The sequence below is a fragment of the Podarcis muralis genome, chromosome 3 (assembly GCF_964188315.1).
Source record: "Podarcis muralis chromosome 3, rPodMur119.hap1.1, whole genome shotgun sequence".
Lineage (NCBI taxonomy): Eukaryota > Metazoa > Chordata > Lepidosauria > Squamata > Lacertidae > Podarcis > Podarcis muralis.
In genome coordinates, this window is record NC_135657.1 from 45293881 (window position 1) to 45315693 (window position 21813).

The 21813-nt window shown below is 38.7% G+C and overlaps 1 protein-coding gene across 17 annotated transcripts in view; it reads right to left on the minus strand.

Annotated features, from left to right (window-relative positions):
- The window catches only part of RYR2 (ryanodine receptor 2), a 235952-nt gene that overhangs the window by 160640 nt on the left and 53499 nt on the right, over positions 1-21813 (minus strand). For 6 of the 17 annotated variants that reach the window (XR_013392185.1, XM_077925759.1, XM_077925753.1 and 3 more), the window contains exons 4-11: positions 17885-17905; positions 12867-12881; positions 7821-7895; positions 6422-6500; positions 6062-6085; positions 5115-5227; positions 1978-2077; positions 831-927 (exon numbers count right to left, since the gene is read on the minus strand). Coding sequence is in view for 16 of the 17 variants with exons in the window: in XM_077925759.1 (XP_077781885.1) it covers positions 831-927; positions 1978-2077; positions 5115-5227; positions 6062-6085; positions 6422-6500; positions 7821-7895; positions 12867-12881; positions 17885-17905 (524 nt within the window). In the remaining variant the exon portion in view is untranslated. The remainder of the gene's footprint in view (positions 1-830; positions 928-1977; positions 2078-5114; positions 5228-6061; positions 6086-6421; positions 6501-7820; positions 7896-12866; positions 12882-17884; positions 17906-21813) is intronic. The other 11 variants (XM_077925757.1, XM_077925768.1, XM_077925767.1 and 8 more) reach the window with 5 other exon arrangements.

A 21813-nucleotide genomic window follows, 5' to 3' on the forward strand; every position in this document is an offset into this window, starting at 1 on the left:
CTGCTAGAGTATTCTCTCTCTGGTCTCTCTTTTTCTCTCTGCATTAGTAACCCCTTAGGCAAGCCCCAGGTACAATGGGCAATAGAAAAATGACAAAAAAATTAAAATGACACTTCTATTCTCAATAAACGAAAGCATCAAAAATACCAATTCCACAAGCCTTTGGCTAAAGCAAGCTTTATTCACTTCAGTGGGTCCTCTTATTGTGAAGCCCATGTAAGATCAGGCTCAATTTTCAAGAAAAGTATTTGCAAAATCCACCATGTATCTTCTTAATCTACACTGTTGTTGATGCTCACTGTTATAGAACAACCGCTCAAAACAAGAACTAAGATTTCCATTCATGCTTATGGTCTAAAAGGATGTTACATTTAGATGTGGGAACGGGGTCATAAGAAGTTCCCGTATTTTGGTACTTTGGCAATAGCTTCCAAGATCTTGGGCAAAGTCTTTTCCAAGATCCCAGCTCTTCTAGTTAAGGTCCTTCTCAATTGGAAATACTGGGAATTGAACCCAATATGCAAAGCAGGTGATTTGCCATGTGCTTTAACCATAAATCCTTGAACAGATTTAAGTCCTCAAACAGTTTTAACTAAATATAGCAAGGAAGTATAATGAAGGCTTTTGAGTAACCAAGACTGCAACCTGTACAGCTTTTAAAAAAATGGCTAAAGCTGCAATCCTATACTTACCTGGAATTAAGCCCTACTGAACTTAGGGAGTGATAAGTGCAGCAGTTCTCTTGCTGGTTCCTTCTCAGAACACCAAGTGGCCCAGTCCACAGTATCCTGTCAAGACCATTTTTTTTCCCCTCCCATCATAAAATTTACCTTCTTTGCTCTTCTCCATGCTCTCCTGAAGGGACAGTCAAACATTCATCCATGTGACCATGTAACAACCGCAGTACATCACCTCCTATCAGGTAACCTATAATTGGGGGGGGGTGGCAAACATTATGTGTTTTAGGATTAGTCCAAGCCCAAAATCTGCAAATATCTACTTCCATTCAATTTCAAAGAATCCGCACCCCTGTCTCCTAGTTGTTTTAGCTTTTTTAGTTTTATTTGGTGTTAAAAGGGCTATAGTAAGAATAGAAGTAATGGATTCACTACTCACTAAGCCTGTGGGTGCCCTGTGCACATGCAAGGTTTTGCAGGCACTATCTGAAGTCATGTCTAGAATAATAAGTGCAGTAAGTGATCTGTTAAAAGATAGCACTCATCGGTCTATGTGTCAAAAGTCAGATTTCCTGCTTTTTAACAAGGCTACTGGGGAAAGTAGCCATCTTTTAACGGCACTAATCAAGGTTTAAGCCTTGCATACTCTTGGAGAGAATAATCTGAAACACTATTGTGTTTACATTACATTATTGAAATGTAAATGTATGATAAAATCTATAAATATTATTTGCTTTCAATAAAAGCTACTACCAGATCACGCACAAAACAGAAATAAGAGCTTTTAACAGCATAATTATGATTCAGTGCAGACTTCATTAAATATAATCATAGTAAAAGCTATCTGACAAACCAGGAATCCATGGTTTCCCCAAGGTATTTTTACACACCAGTGAAATCAGATATATTGTAAGTCAGCACTACTGTGCACTCCCCCAGTACTGATTTTTGTGACATGTAAAAAAGCAGACACTAAGCAAGATGACGAACGAGTTGGGAGTGGGTGGCTAAGAGAATGCCAGAAAAATCAAAAGCCAACACGACCACCTGCCTATCATCCAGCGCATTCCCTCTCATTATTTATTCATTTTGCACATTATAAAATCAAGTGTCCTTGAGTAGGACTGATTTTATGACATGCGGCAGTACCATCTGTCTCACTTTCCTCCACTCACTAAATAAAATAATATAAAGGTCCTGAAATACTTGTTCAATACAGCAATTATCTGCAGGCCATTATTATTGAAACAGCTAACTGATAGTACAATTAGCATTAGCATTATTATGTTATCAATATTACCTTGAGCTGCTTCACTTCCTGAACTGATGGGGGCTACACTCCACAGTGTCTGCTGGAAGGCTGCATCAACTCGCAAGCTGCCATTACCATAAGACAAATGCTGCAAACATATGAGAAATTATTAAACTACACTACAAGAATATACAAGAACCTGTATTTATCAAATATCATGCGAGTAGATTTCAACTTGTGCAACAAGACTTCCCCTTCCTCTCTTCTCCCTACCCATCTTAGTCACCACCCTCTGCACATGTTCCAGCTTGTCAGTAACATTCTTAAATTGTGGCACTCAGACTTAGAAGCCAAACCCTAGGGGCCAAAGTCCCTTCGTCCCCCGTCCCCCCATAAAATACTTGAGGGGGCAGCCCCCCCCCCCAGTTGATGAGAATTGCTGTTAAAATGGTGTGCATGCACCATGTCATGTGATCAATTATCCAGGGCGGGGCTTACCTGGCCCCCACCCCCAGTATTTTGTGGTCTACTAAGACCACTAGATCACTTTCACATGTGTTACTGGCAAGCCAGGTGTCCTCCATCTTATATTTGTGCATCTGGTTCTTCCTGCCTCAGGGGAGAACCTTACATTTGTTACTATTGAAATTTATTTTGTTAGTTTGGGTCCAGTTCTCCAATCTGTTAAAGTCATACTGAATTCTGATTCTGTATTCTGCGGCATTGGCTACCCCTCCCAGTTGGTGTCATCTGCAAATTTTATGAGCGTCCCCTTAATTCCTTCATCCAAGCCATTTACAAAGATGTTGACCCTCCAGCTTGCAACTCTTGATATTGCTTTATTATTTTTATTACTGTGAATTTTATCTCACTATTCATATGCAGAAAGAAAAAAGCAGACTGTGAAATTAATAACAAATTGAAATTGATGAAAAAATCATTGGGGTTCCAATTAACCATGCACACATCAACAGTGCTATACAGTTCTCTACACTACTAGACAATGCTCTGCACAGGGAAGTTTCCTTACATATTGATAAGAACTGGACAATCCTGCTCACAAGGAGCTGTGTATAAACACCACAATCCCTCTCTGCATCCACACTGGAGTTTCTAAATTGAAACAACAACCTATGAAGCCAAAAGTCACTCAAATGTCTCTGCAGCAGCAAGTCACCTGCATTCAAGCTCAAACCTAATTTTCTTCAGGTCTCTGGCTTGATGCAACTGTCAGTGAATCAGAAAATACTGAGTAATCACTGAATTCATGCTGCAAGTAATAGCTTTCTGACGGCATATTTCTTTGAAGCTGGGGTTACATGAATCAAAATTTCTGCTAAAAGACATGCTTTGCCCTAGGGAACTGATAGGAAGCACCAGATTCAGATTAATATTACTTCTCAACCATCCTTTGTTGATGCTAACTCTGTACACTTAGTGGTGTGCAGGACCGCCACACAAACTAACTGTGCCACTTATATCTTTATGGCAACAAGGAATCAGCAATGTGTTTATTTTCCAGTTCAGAGGTTTTGATCAGCATTCAAAGTGCCAGCTCCCTGTCCTCTGTCTTACTGATGTCACTTCCATTTCCATGCCATGTCGGAAAGAAGTCAGGGTTCTTCCCTAGGAAAGCTGTCATAGTATGGTGCACCAAGTTGTTGAATATCAATCCAGTCTTCCCCATCATAACTCATGAGGCCCCCAGGAGTATAAACAGACACCACTTGGAGCCCCTAGTCTTTTTCTGTATAGCCAGAAGCCAATTATCTTTCAATTTTCCAGAGTGTACTATATTATTATTATTATCATCATCAATTGCCCACTCTTCAGTCTAAAGTCCCAGGTCAGGTTACAACAATTTAACAATTTAACCACAATGGTAAAAACAGTTTAAAACAAATTACAATAAGAGAAATATGGTGGGTGGGTATGTGGGTATGTATGTATGTATGTATGTATGTATGTATGTATGTATGTATGTATATGTGCAGTTATAAGCCAGGACTATGCCTTTGCAACCTTCATTACTACTAAAATAGGCAACAGCTTTAAGCAGCTAGTATTTTCTAGTAAAATCAAAATTCAGTGCAAATACTGACGAGACATTCTGAGTGCATTGTGAGAAGAATTTACTTCCTGTCCCATATGTTCCTGTTACACCCCCCCCCCCCCATGTAAAATAAACTCATGCTCTGATTGGTGCGCAGAGACAAGGTTGGAGAATACATGTTTGTTTATAAACAAACCATGCTGTTTTAGCATCTGACCTAATGGTAATAGGTAACTGCGTTATTTTCATCTGCCTTTGTGTTCTTTACTAAGAAGACAAGAGCCCCATTGGATCTGGCCAAAGGGCCACCTAGTGCAGCGTCCTGTTGTCACAGTGACCAACCACATGCCAATGGGAAACCGACAAGCAGGACATGAGTGCAGGAGTGTTCTCCGCACCTGCCATTCCCAGCAATGGGTATTTTAGAGGCATACCACCTCAAACATTGAAGGCAGAACAGAGCAATGACGACCAGTAGCCGTTGATAACCTGAATCTTCATGAATTTGCCTAATCCTCTTTTGAAACCACCCAAATTGTTGGTAACCACTATATATTGTTAGAGCGAATTCCATAGTTTAACTATGTGGCTTATGAAGAAGTACTTTCTTTTGTCTGTCTTGAATCTTTCAACATTCAGCTTCATTGGACGTTCACGAGTTCTAGTGTTATGAGAGAGGGTGAAGAACCTCTACTTGCTCTGCACCACACATGTTGTAGCCTTCCTCTATAATGGAGTTTTTCATCTCCTTGATCATTTTGTTGGACTTTTATGGACCTTTTTCATTTCCACAGTATCTTTGGAGGTGAGGTGACCAGAACTGTTTCTGTATATGGCACGATAGTGAGCTCCTCGCTAAGAGCCCACACATTTTCATGCCATATGAACCAGGTCAATGACTAATACGTCATAATAATAATTTTGATTATTTATACTCCTCCCATCTGGCTGGGTTGCCCCAGCCACTGGGTGGCTTCCAGCATATACAAAAACACAATAAAACATTGAACGTGTATGTATTGACTTTCAGATCCAATGCCACATCAGAAACATGGTCTAAAAATTAGAGTCTGTCTCACTAAGCTTTGTTAAGTACCATGCAATTATTATACTTGAAACATACTTCACTTACCAAGTACCTTTCTGATGAGACACTAACTAGGATGAGATCATCCCCAACACGTACTTTCTCTCCTTCAGAACGCTGTTTGGAAGCAGGGTGTATTGTCCACCAACATGCCTCACCTACATTACCGCGATTAATGGAAAAGATGGGCAGAAGAATGTAAAAAGCACCTTGATATACATTGTTTCTATTTTTGCATCTAATTGTGGTTTTGGGGTGCAGTGACTTGTCATGATTTGGACATACTTTGCTGAAGAATGAACAAGGGATCGCAATTTTGTACTAATAAATATTATTTTAGTTCAATAGTTCCCCAAAAATAAATGGCTATCCTGCTGACAGTTTTACTTATTTAAGTACATTTGTATCCTGCCTTTTTCCATCATGGAATCCAAGGCAGTTAAACGTGGTTCCCAGGTAATGATCAACCCAGGCACTGACCAGATGCAGACCTGCTCACCTTCAGCAAGGTGTGGGTCTACTGCACCTTTAGACCATACCCTGAGAAAAGTTCATATTAAAGACTCCATTGCTCCTTCACAGTTAATTTTCAGCTGTTACATTAACAATTAATTTTTGTCTCTGACCTCCTTTTAAAATTGTATTTTTGAGAATATGGAATATGGAGCCGACTCTATGAAATGGTTAGGATGGGACTTCTATTCTACACTTGGTGGTAGTCCATGCCATTTAAAGATTGCAGAAGTGTGATATCTGCATATAACCAAATGATTCCACATCTCCTGTCAACAAAAGAAGAGTCTGCAAAGCAAAAAATAGCAACTGCCACACTGTGAGTGTTAAATAAGAGTGTTAAACGAATAGTTCTAGAAATGTTGCTGTTAAAATCAAACTGTGATAGGCACACATTCTCCTATTCTGTTGAATGGATATAGTCTTTAAAATATGCATTCTCACAAAGCTGATAATAAGAAACATGCAACTAAATTCACCTTGGAGAGATGGTCTCCACTGCCCTATAAAATATTGAATGAATTAGCTTTAAAATTGCAAGCAGAACACTATCTGAACAGAAGAAAGTCAAAACCAGTCTCAGTTGAAAGATTCACTAGGGATTCCAAATAATAAATAACTTACAGTGTTTGTATGTTCACATATATTTTTAACAGGAAAGGAACTAGGCATTTGTAAGGTAAAAAAAAGGGGAACATATAATATTCTAAAGTCTATTGGAACATACAAACAAATGCTGTTAGTTGTATAATACTGTAAGTTTCTGTTGGAAATTTAAATCTATTTCAACTTGCTGCCATATAAAAGAATGTGCAGTTTTTTGCAAAGCTTTTATTTACCTGTGGTATCTTCTTGCAAGCCTACATCAAATGCCAGTTTGTCCATTGATGTTCTTGAGGTGGAGAGACAACACAGGTACTAAGAAAGAAGGAAAAGAAAAACTAGTTTTATGCTCTTTATTCAATTTAGACATATAATTACTTTACTATATAATACTGTGAGGGAGATGGAGCAGCTGTAGATATGGGCTTGCCAGAAGGGAGCAAGGGCTATTCTAAGGGGACGTTTTTACATATAGAGTGCCAGCATAAACAGAGAGATAGACTCAGAACTCAAGGCTGCTGTGTGTAAATAACAACTGCTATATGTGAGAGACATAGCAAAACCACAAAGCCTGAAAGCAGGAGAAAGTAGGAGAGAAAATGCTGCAAGAAAGAAGCCCAAATGTGAGGAGACATTGCTTTTTCCTGAAGGAAGGGAACATGCTGCATTCCGAGGGAAACCCTTGTAAATTCCAGTTTAAAGGAAAACGCAAATGCTTACATTCACAGTGTCAACTTGTTAAATAAAATAAGGCAACAACATTACACATTACAAAAAAGGGAGATAGAGGCTGGCAATAAGAATAGAGTTGGTCCATCATCTTGCTCAAAGTGTTCCAACTGAGGTGACCTCTCTCTCTTCTTCCTAGGGCTACCTAAGAACCACCCTGCACTGAGGGAAGGAGCTTGCAGCTTGCCTTGCTGTTTTTCTTCAACCATCTCAATAGATGCTTACTGTTTTAACATTTTTAATGTTTGCCTGCCTGAAGAGCAGCATATAAATATCAGAGATGTTACCCATGCATCCCCAAATTTCTAAGGTTGAGTACAGACTACAGATGAAGTATAATAGATACAAAAAAATATATTGTATACCACTATTTCATTAAAAAATATCCATGTGGTTTACAACAATGAAACTATTGAAAGTGAATTGGTAACAACTGTGATAATCTCTTGGATGCAATTCTTCAGGATTTCATTTGTGCAGGTTTTTACTGACTTATTTAAAATATTTATCAATAGCCTACAATCACGTATCTCTACGTGATTTACAACAAAATAAAATACAGGATCTGTATCATACATAAAATAGTTGACTATCAAAAAGTGACGTGATAAAAAACCCCAGCATTCACAGGATGCTTGTTGAAATGAAAATATCTTCACAGCATGCTGAAATTCATACAACGTTGGTATCTGCCTCACCTCCTCTGGGAATGTATTCCATAATGCAGGGGGCATAATATCCAACACAGATGACTGCACTGGAACGGAATAGCCACAGAATTCCCTGCTACCACACATACAGAGTATAATCTCTATGACAATTACATATAGTTTTCCCCATCATCCATCAACTGCAGCCCTCTAATTTTGATGCCTTAAAAGAAGACGTTAACATCAGCATACATACCATACCACTGTATGAATGGCGCAGCAATATTGCATGTCCATAGAGGAGCGTTCGATGGCCACCACCTTGAGCAGTCTGCATGAATAAGAGGGATTCATTAGCATGTTGGCATGAAATTGTTCTTTTCTATTATAAGGAAATCTTGATTCGCCCATTGCCCCTATTGTGAGGGGTCAAAATAGGTGTGTGTGTGTGTGTGTGTGTGTGTGTGTGTGTTAGGAACACACAAACATAGGATGTTGCCTTATACCAAATCATAGCATTGGTCTGTGTAGCTGAATATTCCCTACACTGATTGGCAGCAGCTCCCAGGGTTTCAGACAGAGGTCATTCTCAGCCACACCTGGAGACACTAAGTGTTGAAGCTGGGATCTTCTGCATGCAGAACACATGCTCTACAACTTACAGCAAATGACTTGTAAAAAAATAGATTTATCAAGCATTCAATATAAATTTTCTTAAATTTAGATTGTAAGATAGATGATAGATGAGACAGATAGATAGACAGATAGACAGACAGATAGACAGACAGACAGACAGACAGAGATAGGGGTTTGTGTGGGTGTGTGACAGTATTGGCTCCATCTATTAAGATGTAAATATAACTGCCAGAAAATAATAGACAACAGCAAAGCCTGTTAGGCAAGAGACCTCCTTGCCAGTCTGTGTTCTTACTAAATTGTAGCACAACCATTCCACCCTTCTGGTAGGCTAGAATATGTAACAATTCTTGATGCACGATGGGCTTCTGAAGCAGCTGCTCTTCCATGACCTGGGCAGTGTTCCACTACGCTATTCCATTACCATTTGTGCAACCAGAATGCCTATGCAGTCCACTGGACTGTAGTTCATTGTGTTGAACACCAAGGGTCAAACACCTATTTTTCATTTCCCCTACCCTCAGGTTTTGTATTGCGCGTGGCCAGTTCTTTTTTTCTTAAAAATGTTTAGGACTACTCTAATTTTCCTACTCATATTGAAATACTTCCCCTCAATGAGGCCAAACTTAGATTCACGAAATGTTTAGGGGTATGTGTACCCCTGCGTCCCCGCCCCCGGAAAAAAGCACTGGGCATGGCAGAATAACAAGCCCACATTTGTGTGCTGCCCTAGTCACATTTAGGAGAGCGCAAGTAACTTTTAAAAAAAACTTATGGGAACCTCATTTCAGCAATATTTTATGATTTCTGCAATGAACCCTCAAAGGCAATGTACTTTTACAATGAAATGGCCTAGCCTTGGAATTTGCTGAACATCTCTTACCTAACATAGAAAAATAAATAAATTCCAGAATCCTATCAGTGCATGTCATAGAATGTCCATCCCATACATATACCTATACAGTATAAACAAACACACAACCATCTCAAGTAAAATAATTCAACACAGGGGGCAATAATTTAAAGCAATTTTGCCCTAGGCATCAGGATTCAGGATACTTTAAAAGTTGGTGATAAACAGACTTGTTCTCTCTGCTAAGATAACATTTAATAGGAGATGGAACTCTCAACAGTGGGTGACAGACAGTGCAAAAGCTAGAATGTATATGGAATCTGTCACCATACATGCAAAACCAGGTGAGGGAAGAGGAAGAGGGGGGAATTGCTTTAAAGCTGTAGCTCATGCAAGCAAAATAAAGGCAAGAGAGGCCTTGAATAAATCATCTAAATGAGATGCCTGCATACATTTCATTAATAAGGGGATATTTTATAGCCTCTATTCCAGAGACTGAATTCATTGATAATCATCTCACAATCATTTATGGCAACAAGATGATAAACGCTCCTGATTTTAAAGCTATTGATTTGCTGGCGAATGACTGAACATATAGCTAGAAGCATACTGAAGATGATAAATCGGGTATCTTGATTAACATATTCAACACAAAATATATGGTCTACTTTCCCAGCAACAGATAGCTTAGCATATATGCATTAAAAAAAATATATATTCAGCAATTCCTCAATAAATTGGTAATACATTCCTGCATTGATACTGACAGTGTAGCCTTGAATATAAAATATAAATATTTATCTTTGCTGCTGAGACAGCATTTCTATCATCAACTGCTCTTTTCCATCACTTGCAAAAAATAAAAAAGTACAGTATTGGGCTTAATGGGGGGTCGGAATCATGCGAGCAGTTGTAAAACATACAATGGAAAGCTTATAAAACATGTGATTTTAAAAGAACTCTCATCCACTTTCTTTCTTGCATTAACTACATTTGCTCTTGAACAGAGATTGCAGAAGGGACCCTCAAAGGCACTTAGTGTCTGCCTCCCATATCACCTTCATGATGTCACTTCTCTTGCTGATTTCAAATCCTTCTTCAAAACAAACCCTTTTCATGAAGCCTTTGGAAGAACTTCCTTGTCCCCATGCCCTCCAGCAACTAAGCCTAAATACATATAGCTGAAAAAACAATATAGTATTCCCTTGCCTTCATTTACTTCCCCTTGCTATGATGTCTCCCCTATATCTGTTATCTAGATAGTAAGACCCTCAGGGTACAGACTTGCTCTTCATTCTTTTTCAAGCAGCATGTACCTGGAGGGCACTATGCAAGTAACAAACTGTTTACCTATTCATTTAGTGCCATTCATGTGTATGGTACAAGAGACAGGTCCATAACAAAAACAACACCTGGAGGTGAAATATCCAGAGAGGCTGGACTGAGAGAAAAATCATGAAATGTTTCAAAGGTATTATTAGTCAGTGCTGATTTTGTCCTACAAAGCTTTATATAATCTGAGCACCCATATTACCAGGACTAACACTCTGAACAGAATTTTTCATGTCTGCTAAGATTCTGTGGAGAAGCCTTGGTCAAAGTCTCCTTCATAATGCACTAAATCAGGTCTGGTTAACTTTCCTCGGCCCAAGCACCACAATGAGTTGACCACCACTCCATAATCTGCATGTCAGCAGAAGGCATGGCCAATACACTCCGCTCACATGCGCGCGCACACACACACACACACACACACACATTCAACACACACAGGCAGGCAGGCACACGCGCGCGCACACACACACACACACTCTCAACGGGAAGAGATAAACAAGAGTGTATGTGTGTGCATGCACACACACGATAGGTAGAGAGGGAATGGGTCCTCCACACTGCATCAAAGAGCTACAAAGAGGGCTGACTAGATGACAAGGAGTGGTGGGAGGTACCAGCTGGGGAACCCCCAAGGAAACCCCCAAAAAAGAGAAAGACTCAGAGCCCAAGGATTGGTGGTGGGACACCAAGGAGAAGTCAGGGGGAGAATGTAGGGAGGAATGGTTGGGTGCTGAAGAAGCAACAGGCTTTAGTGAGCAAGGAGAGCCTGTGATAGGGAGCAGCTCAGACTCAGAGGCTGAAGAAGAGGAGAGGGGCAAGAGGCTGCAGGAGAATCCCAGGAGTCTGCCCTCCTCCTGTGACAAGCTCGCCTCCCTGCTTGACTCCAAGGACACGTAGGGCAATGCATAGAGCGAAACAGAGATTACAGGTGCCCAATATAGTTTGAGACTACATGGGAAACAGAGACCTAGAGGAAGCAGAGGGCGGGAACTATCAGTCCTGATGGGAGGCACTGCTGAGTTGTATGCCATTTTATTGGGGGGGAAAGAATCCTGCACTGCCAAACTCTGCTTCTTGTGTGCTGACCTGCATCTGACAGGTATTCACTTCCAGAAGTAGCATCACAGGGAACATGCAGATTTTGAATTCATTTGTATTTAATTTGCCTAAATTGTATATTGGCTACAAATTAATCTTCATCTTAGAAACCAGTCACAAACAGAACACTCCCTCGGGTTGCATCACTGCTGCATAGTGGGACAAAGAGGGCAAAACACCAGCAGTGCAAATGTGCCAGCTTAAGTGCCAAATGGGCTCCACCAGGATGCTGCCACTGAGCTGGCCTCACCACTGTCTCACCCTCTCAGTACATAGCAGAACACAGCCAGAGGGGTCTGGTGAACAGCAGCAGCCCCACCACTCTGTGCTGAATTGCCACCAAGGTGGAATCTAGACACATATAAAAACTGTTCTAAAAATGCTTTGTTTTAAAAGCCTTTTTAAAAATACATTGAATTCTCCATAAGGCTCACCATTGCCATTTAGTGTTACCTTATATATTGCACTTAAAGCACACTTAAAATGTTTTATTTGCAGTTGTATAGCTGAGTCCCAAGAATGTCCTGTCTCAAACCTACGCAAACTGACTGTTGGAAGTACAATGATTTTAAGGACATTATACAAAAAATAAATAATGCTGCTTATACAGCAAAATAAAAGCATTAAACAAATAATGATTAAACATTAAACAAATAAACTTAACTGACAACACTGCACTTCTAATAGCTAGATGGGATTTAGAAAAGAGCACTCCAGGCAATCATCTCAGAAGTAGCAAAAATGAAGTTAATCCTCCAAGATCCAATCAACATCTCACACAACACAGTAACAGATAGCAGTTTAATAAACCCTGTTAAAAACTAGAAAACTTATATGGTTTGCCGCATATTGAAAAGGCAAACCCTCAGATTTTTTGGTGAAAAAAATAAACCACTAAAAGGCATGAATACTGAAGCTTAACAACAGAATGAGGAAAGTTATGACAAAGTTGAGGGACAGGAAAAAATCCCGAAAACTTTTGTAAAGTATCCAGTGGCATTTGGTACAGTTTAGTAACTCGAATGCATTACAGAATTTTACAGACATTATAGCCCGGTTCCATGTATTTGAGCCAAATTTCATAATTTTACTATAATATGAATAATTATTAAATCTGATCCTTAGCCACTATATAACCATGTTTGGCCAGGGAGAGCAGTATAAATCTTCTTACAAATTTCCTTCTTTGTGAATGCTGGATGTTCAGTATGTTATAGAAAGGCTATTTAACCAATTGGCTTTTAACAACTGACTGGTTAAGATATTTTTTTTAATTGACTATTTAATTGACTTTTACTGTGATACAGAGTTTTGCATCTCTTCTGAACTGTTCTTGGTCGAGAAGAGATAAATTAATTAAACAACAGTTTTCAAGCTTACCTTCATCATAAATTTCTGGAGTACCATGAGGAAGAGGGGAAAGAGGAAAAACATTAAATATTATTGCTCATCAGCACTTTTACAATAGGTAAATTTTTTTCCTCATTCTAAAAACAACTTTGGAAAGTAGCATTTCTAGCACTATACTGAGTACTAGGAAAAAATAGTGACTTTTCAAATTTACCTGGACAGGAATATCTTCCACAGTATCAAAGATATTAAAATCACACATACATACAATGATTAATATCATGGAAAGACAAATGCACAAAAATGCAGTGATCCAGAACACTAGTAGTTGGTCTGAACAGTTTGTAAATATGCAAAAACAAAAGTAAGGAGATTTTAAAATGAATCACTAATAACTCATGCACAACAATTCCAAAAAAAATTATCAGTGCACACATGCAGCTCTCCAGTGGAGTTGTGTGTATCCTGAAAAATCTATTTTTTCATCTAGATTTTAAATATCACTGTATCAGAACATGTAAAATATTCTAAATTATTTGCAAAAATTCCGTAACTGATTTCTGTGAGTTATCATAGGAACCAGTGCATAAAATTATGTTATTTCAGAAGGTTTGTAAATATTCCTCGGTGCTCGTGGCTGCCACAAAATAGCAAACACAAGTCAGTGGACCTATTTTCTTTTATAATTCATTGGTAATGTAATGATTGTGACACTCAATGGCCTGCCAAATTGCTTCCTATGATCAATGGGATATAATCATAAAATGAAAGAGGTGCCCATCAAACCTATTTTGTTGCTTATCTAATACTTCTGATGCCAACAAAATAACACAGATAAAAATGTGCACTTACCCGTGAGGTTTGGATCTATCCTTTCCACAGGGCATGATCCAGCAGATGGCGCAAACTCAGCTGAGTCCTGCAGGCAGGACATCCAAAGCTGACTCACACCTTTTCCTTAACTAGGATAGGTTCCAAACACTTGCCAGTATCCTCAGGTAGGAAGGCAACTGGGAAATTGGGAGTATGAACCTCCCACTAGACCAGAGGTTCTTGATAATAAACTTTTGAAGTCCTGCCTACGGCATCCATCTGATAAGACACCTTTACTCTGTTGAACCATACACCTGGGGAGAGGATACGATAACTATTTTTGTATATGAAAGAATGTGACATGCTTAAAATAAGGAGGGAGGGGGTTCACCAAATACTGTAAATTATGCTAATTCATTATAAGGGGCCCAGAAACTTCAGCTGACACGGAATGTGGCCAGTTCTGTCCTTGTGGGGCTAGGCAGTCTAGGCACATTGCAAGCATTCTGCACTGAAGAGTTTGGATTTGATATCCCGCTTTATCACTACCCTAAGGAGTCTCAAAGCAGCTAACATTCTCCTTTCCCTTCCTCCCCCTCAACCAACACTCTGTGGGGTGAGTGGGGCTGAGAGAATTCAGAGAAGTGTGACTAGACCAAGAAGCTGCATGTGGAGGAATGGAGACGCAAACCCGGTTCACCAGATTACAAATCTACTGCTCTTAACCACTACACCACTACCAGTGTGGCTACCAGTGTGTCTCCAAGCCCAATTCAAAGTGCCAGTCTTGGCCTTTAAAGTCTTTAAATTGTTTGGGTGCATGGTTATTTGAAGGACCACTTGCACCTGTATGAACCTGCCTGTGCCTTGATATCTGCATCAGAGGCCCTACCTGCTAACCCCACATCCCTGAGATTAAGATTCTCATGCCTAGACTGAGCTAGGCATGCACTAGGCATAAGGCCTTTTCAGTAGTGACCCACAGTCTGTGGAACTCCCTCCCAAAGGATTTACACTTGGCCCCTTCATTTTTGGTATTCATAGAGGTTTCTTAAAAATAAAAAAATCTCTAGTTCAAGTGCTTCTAATTATTTTTACTATTTATTAAATTTGTAACCCAAAGGAGTTAGAACTCCCTAAGGAGTCCAGGGCAGCTATCAACTGAAAAAGCAATATAATTAAAAAATACATTTTAAAACAGCCACATACGCACATATCTTTTAATTTCAAGGTTGATTGGAACAGTATCTTTCAGCCATCAAGTTCCTGGACAAACAGGTATGTTTTAAAATTCCTTCTTTAAGTTAATAATGAGGGAGGTGGAGACAGAATGAACATTTGTGGGACCCCCACAGCCCAAAAGCTACAGGACCAAGTAAAACTTTCCTAGTAATGGTGCCCTAGTAATTACCCTGCTGATAAGAGTAAAGTCAGCATAACACAGCACCTCCAACTCCAACTCCACAGAGTTCTTCCAGATGGACACCACAGTATGGTGTCAAAAGCCATTGGGAGTTCAAGGAGAACCAACAGGGTCACACTATGCCTGTTTCTTGATCAAAGTTATCAGGGCTTTTTTGCTACTAAAACCTAACCTGAAACAAGTCTAGATTAAAGTTACCAGATTTTTTTCAATGAATCCGGGGACACTTTTCAACTTCAGTTGAAGGGGATAGATTTGGTCAGGGGACTGATCTGTAAATCCGGGGACTGTCCCCGGGAAACGGGGACGTCTGGTAACCTTAGTCTAGATAGGCTGCTTCCTCCGGCACACCTGCAGCTGATTAGCTACCATTATCTTGATTACCTTGTGCAAAAAGGGAATAACAGAGATTGGACTGTTATTTTCTAAAAATTTCTGGATCCAGGGAAGACATATTTAAGAGTGGCTGCATCTCTTTCAAGGCAGCTAGTGTAACTTCCTTATGTAGTGAAGCATTAACCATTCCCTGTACCCATCTTCGTCCTAGATTTTATCAGCCATGAAGGGCACAGATCTAAAGGACACAAATTAGCCTCACTGCTACAAAGGCCATGTAAATATCCTCAGGCTGCAACAATGTGAACTTATTCCACAGGCCATTACTAGATGATGCTTCAGGAACCTCTAACAGACCTGAACTAATTGTAGCATAAAGTTTGACACAACTGCCATTGGACCTGCCACAAGGAAAATAATCTATTTTTTCTCCACTCCCCAAGCCAGTTCTGTCACAGGTGAACTAAACTAAATGACACCTACATACATCAACACAAGGCCTGCTCCAGGAACAAAATGAAGGAACTTGGAAAATCCATTAAACTACTCAAAGAATCACATGCTCCATAACAACTCCAGAAAAATATGGAATACGGCTTATGTAGATGCTTCCGTATGTTTTACATCTCCCACCTGTCTGTAGTAAAGCCTAACAATACATGTGGCCACCTTATGTTATGGATGCTACAGCTGGCAGAAGGCACTGATTTGTTACACTGCTTGCTCCCTTGATAACCAGATGAGATGTAAACAGCACAAAACACTGGTTGGGAGACCTGCATATGTATTTTGCTCTACACTTGGCACTCTCTCATTTGGACCTGCCAATGCTAAAGTTTTAGCAAGATTATTAAGGGCAGTCATCCTAAATTAGATGTAAATATGAAATGAGAAATGTTAGGGGTAAGAGGGTGCAGAGATAGTATGTAATTTGCTGTTCTAATTCTATATGTTTACAGTACCTAGAAAACACAGTTTTTCATTTCAATATTGTTGAACAATGTAATTGTAGACTGCTCAAATCTCAAGCAAATCTCAAGCATATGGAAACATTTCAAAGAAATACCCATCATTGTGTTAATTTAATATTCACTGAATTAATGTACACAATAGTCATAAAATACAATAATATTAGAAATCATAATATAGTCCTTTTCCAAAGAGAAGTTAATACCACTAAGAAACATTAGGGTTCTGTCTAACTTAGTCCCATTGAGAGTGGACCCATTTAAATTGATGAACCTAAGTTAGTCATGTCTATTATCATCAGCGGGTCTATTTTTATTAGACCTAGCACTGGATACAACCCTAGGTTTCTAAATGAAAATCAATACTTCTGCTACCTAATTTACACTGTGTAGTAAACAAGTTTTCTGGGTTGGATTACAGTGTGATCCTTATTTTGCTAGTCCATGACTTAGGACAGTTTAATTTTTAGTTACTCAAGTTTCTGAAAAGGGATACAAATATTTGGGGGGACATTTTTACCATATGGCTGGCAAAGCCACAGCTAAGGTGCTGAAATGTGAGAAATATAGTATAATTCTTTCTTGAATTCTTGTAAAATCATATTATACTAATGCATTTATTTTTAAAATATGGGTTTATAACTCATTATAGAGAAGACAATGAAAGTAATTTGAGGGAAGAAACTAAAGACACAGCAATCCACACAATTAGCAAATAAAAATTAGAATCATGTAGACATGCAAACATAGACTTTTCAAAAGTAGATACCTCTGGAATAATGCAAATAGACTTTGAGTGCCAACATCTCACTATACAAAATAAAGTTAGACATGCTCAAGAGATTCTATACAAAGAAAATACATTACTTGCATGCCTAGATTTCTACATACAAATACTATATTAACACACACAAATGGAAGACATATTGTCAAAGGTTTCCAATCCCAATACCTCACAGAAATTCATTACATATAAATGCACAGATTTAATTCAGAATTAGAAGACTAAAATGAGATTGGGCAAGATATATGTAGTGATTTGTTTTCTATAAATTCTCTGACATCTGTTCATTACCTTGAAAAGCTTAATACACACTATTTTATAAATAAAATATATCAGTTATAAACACAGAGGAAAAATTATGGTCTTCACATGCATTATTCACTTAAGACATGTTCAGACAAATGTCACAAATAATGACAGATTTAAAGGACATACATTTACAGGATGAAATTGCAAGGCTCAAAACTACAAGGGATAATCCCTTTTAAAAAAAATTTTTACTAAACAAGGATGAATTAGAATGTATTTTATTAATCGTATTTTAAGAAGTTTGGGAACTATTTCAAGAACTCAACAGTCTCAGCTATCATTATTAAAGAAGTTTTTAAAAAATTGTTTTGAGCTAAGCAAATTAGTGTTGTGGTACAGACAGAATACAAAAAACAGACAATTTAGACTGTGATAGACAAAGGATTATTTTGGGTCAAGAGAGTCAAGCACATACCCATTTTTCCACATCAACTAGCTGTAGGGAAAGAAAACAAAACAAAACAAAAATGAGTTCCTTACTAAATATGGTATTTTGCAATTTAGCACTCACATTTTGATAGAAATACGATTAATAAGAATAAGGGCATGGTTTCCAAACCCATTTCTCACAAATGCTTGTGGGGGGAATTAAACATTGCACTGAGATGATCATTCTGTCAGGGCAAATATTTAGACTTGCCAAGCAGGATGATCACCCTTCCTCCTCCACACTCTGTTCCGGAGGGTTCTTCCAATCCCTCCAAAGCCAGGTTGAGGGCAGGAATGGGGGCAAAGCCCCAGTACAGAAGCAGAAGTCCTTCCACTCACAGGCCTCATTAGTTTAATGCTGCCCAATAGCCATATATTATTTGTACTGAAATTAAATGCATGTTCTTTTTCATTCTTTTATTTGAATAATTTACATGCTGATTAATATAACAAAATCTCTAAGAGCTTCCTACAAATCACAAGCAAAAAATCACAAGCAAAAAAGTCAAGACATGATTTCAAAATTCAATAAAAAAAATCCAGCAAAACATTAAGAAGACATTTTTGCATCAGTATCATCACTAAGCAGACTGGTTTGGTCAGTAATTGGTAATACAGTATAAACATAATATCAGTCCAGGCTGTGTCTTGTTGCATTGTTGTTGTTGTTCTTATTGTTCTGGTTGTTGTTGTTAAGTTTTAGTCAGAACTCTTTCTGCAAAAGTTGGATCCACTTAGGGTTCAGACTTCATTATTAGTTGCATTCATTAGCTGTCACTCCATTGCAGTTCTGCAAATCTGTTTTAGCAGTAAGAAATATATTCTAAACTGTACACACTAAGCTGAACTCAAAATTCCTGTTTTTAAAAAAATAGCGGTACTTAAAGTACTTTTGCCCACACATGCGCCCAATTTTTCTTCTCACAATAAAGTTTGCATTCAAGAGGCCAAAGGAAATCCACACAGAAATGAGACTTTGAATGTAGTTTGGGCAGTATATAGCAGGAACAGTGATATTTTTCAACCTGAGGTCTGCATTCCCTCATGAGGGGGCTGCATTATCAGTGGTGGGCAGGGCCAGAGACAAATGTGCACAGAGTTAACAGTAGGCTACATTCCAGCCATGCAAAAGTCAAAAGGTTTCTACACACACCCCTCAATTCTTTATTCAGACATGCACTGTATCATCACAGTTAAAGGGCATATTCCTCTCAGATGCCACAGTATACAAATGCCTCAATGTTCAATTCATCTATCTAAACTGCCCTGATAGAACAATTATATTTTGGCTTTGCAATCATTTTTGCATGGCTTGTGTAGTAATCTTGCTCTCAAAGGGCTGCTCTAGCCTCCAACAGGTAATGCTCAGGACACTTTCACAGCAGTTTAATTTTGACAAGGAGGCACAACAAAGTAGCATTCCAGATCCGAGCAGTGCATATGCCCTAGAAGCTGCATCCTAAAATAGCCTTCCCATAGTCCATAACACTGCTGGGACAATAGCTACACAGGGGGCAGGGTGTACCTGCCTTTTCCAAGGATGCTTGGATACAGGTGTCACCCCTTCCCCATTAAGAAACGTCATGGCACAATAATGGCAACAACAGAATTGTACTTCATAGAACTTGATTTTCCCACCCCTAGAGTAAATATTTCATGTGTATACATATCAGGTTTATATATTTTCACTTTTTTTATTCATTTCCTATTATCTATTACAGATGCAATCTCAGGTGTAAAACCAAGTCTGGCAGCAAATTATATATTGCAACTGAAAGATGTAGATCTGTTTACATAGCCTAAGGTTTTATTTTCTGTAATAGAGGCATGAAATTTATCTTTCCATTTATAATCAAAGTTCAGATCCAGCCATATTAAGATAGAGCCTATATTTTGCTTACAAAATTGCTTTATCCTAAAAACTCAGAAAGCTGCACATACTTTTTCAGCATCATATCCCACATACGAGGCACAGAAAAAGTTCTTGTCACCCTACAGCTTATTTTCCAAAACTTTAAGCGTCAAATATTATTTCCTTTGTTCAGTTCCTTCCATTATAACTCTTCCTCTCCTGAAAAACTGGCACTTCTTACAGGATAGTGGCTGAACCACAAAAAACAAAGGTGGGGATTGAGGAAACAAGACAAGGGACAATACTCCGTGTACTGTACTAATAAACCCTAAAAATGGGGTGGGTGAAGAGGAGACAAAGCTTCCAGCAGGAAATTGGACAAGGACATGGTTTCTTGCTTACTCTAATTAATAGTATTCTTTATGATAGATTTGAAAAGGAAAGTGTCTTCACGGATTGTGCACATAAGCCATTTGCATTTTATCCTTTATATTAACTGAAGAATGCTTCTACAGATGTGTGCAGTGTATTTTAGTGCTTTATGTCAGCTTTGATCTAAACAAGGCCAGACGGTTGGATATACAAGCAACATGCTAAGCACAAGATTCTGGAACAAATCACAGAAGAACAGATTTATATAATTACGTATGACAGGGTTTATGGCCAATCCATCATACAAATCTTTTCTGATTACATTTTGGTTATAAGATATTAAACAGAAACTATTTAGACTCCAAAATATTAGTTTAAAGAAAGATGAGATGATGCAGTTGCTGTCATGTGGTAGTTCACATGAGACAGAACAAGCGCAGGACTTTAAAGAGGTAAAATTCCCATTTGCTTCTGCTGCAGCTGAGGAAATCCATCTTTTATCACAATTAGTATTAGAACACAGGGACGAGATCTGAGCATGCTACACAAAGACACCCAAGACACTGTAGTAACCAGGACATCATAGTAAAAACAGACTGACAACTTGCTCTTCTATAACTGCATCTCAAAATCTGCAATTATATTTTTTTTTAAAAAAAATTGAACAATGAACAAATAAGCCACCAATGGTAAAATAACAAAATCTTCCTGAAATTTTTTAATCCCCTCCCCCAAACATGTGCTGTCTGCAAATGGGGTAGCAATGTGGGGAGGTCATATTTAATTAGCCCCATAGCAAAGTGCCTAGTGAAACTAGACACATATTCTCATCCTGTAATAGGCTCTCTGACTTTCACCATGAAGTCCTCCAAGCATCAGAATCTTAGCTCTTTCATACTTTTGTTAATTTTCCCGGAGGGATATTATTTTATTTTATTTTATTTTATTGAGGCACTTGTGATCTTTGTTCTCAATCCAGCTTTTAGATCAGTTTTAACAGATACTGAGTTATTACAATTAGGGATATCACTGAAGTTTGCCATGTGCAGTCCTAAAAGTTGGACACTCCTATTGGCAGTGAGAGGGAGAAACATTCAAAACAGGATCCTCAAATATATAAGCATCCTTCTTCAAATAACTACAAGAAGATTCCAGAATGGCACAGTTCATATCAAGCACGTCCTTTTACCTTTGTCTTTGCTGGTTTTGTACATACACACAACTCTCTCTCTTCCATTCAGGCAAACAAGAAGCATTATTAGGGTTCAACGGCACATTCTAGCCAAGCAAAAACACTCAAGGGGTATGTGAAGAAGGTATAGGAGCAAGTATGACCTGAGCAAAGTCCCAAGGTTCAGATCGACAGCATTTGCATCTCAGAACTGTGGTTCTCCACCACTAAGATAAGACAAAATCAGGCAAACAAAGTAGCACCCTGGACAGCTCAAGGTAAATATCAGATTAGTTAGGAGGCTAGAGCAGCTTCGAAATCCCCATGACACAGAGCTCCACAAGACCCATAGCTGATTGTGAAGCTTTGGGTCAGCTGCTCACCAAAGCTTTGCCCACACAGTTTGATTTAATTGATTTCAAGGCAAGTAAGGAACATTGACAACAAGTTAGATTTTATTTATAAAAGATCTAACCAGTTCTACCTATTTCAACTATGAACTGTTCCTATAGGCATGTAC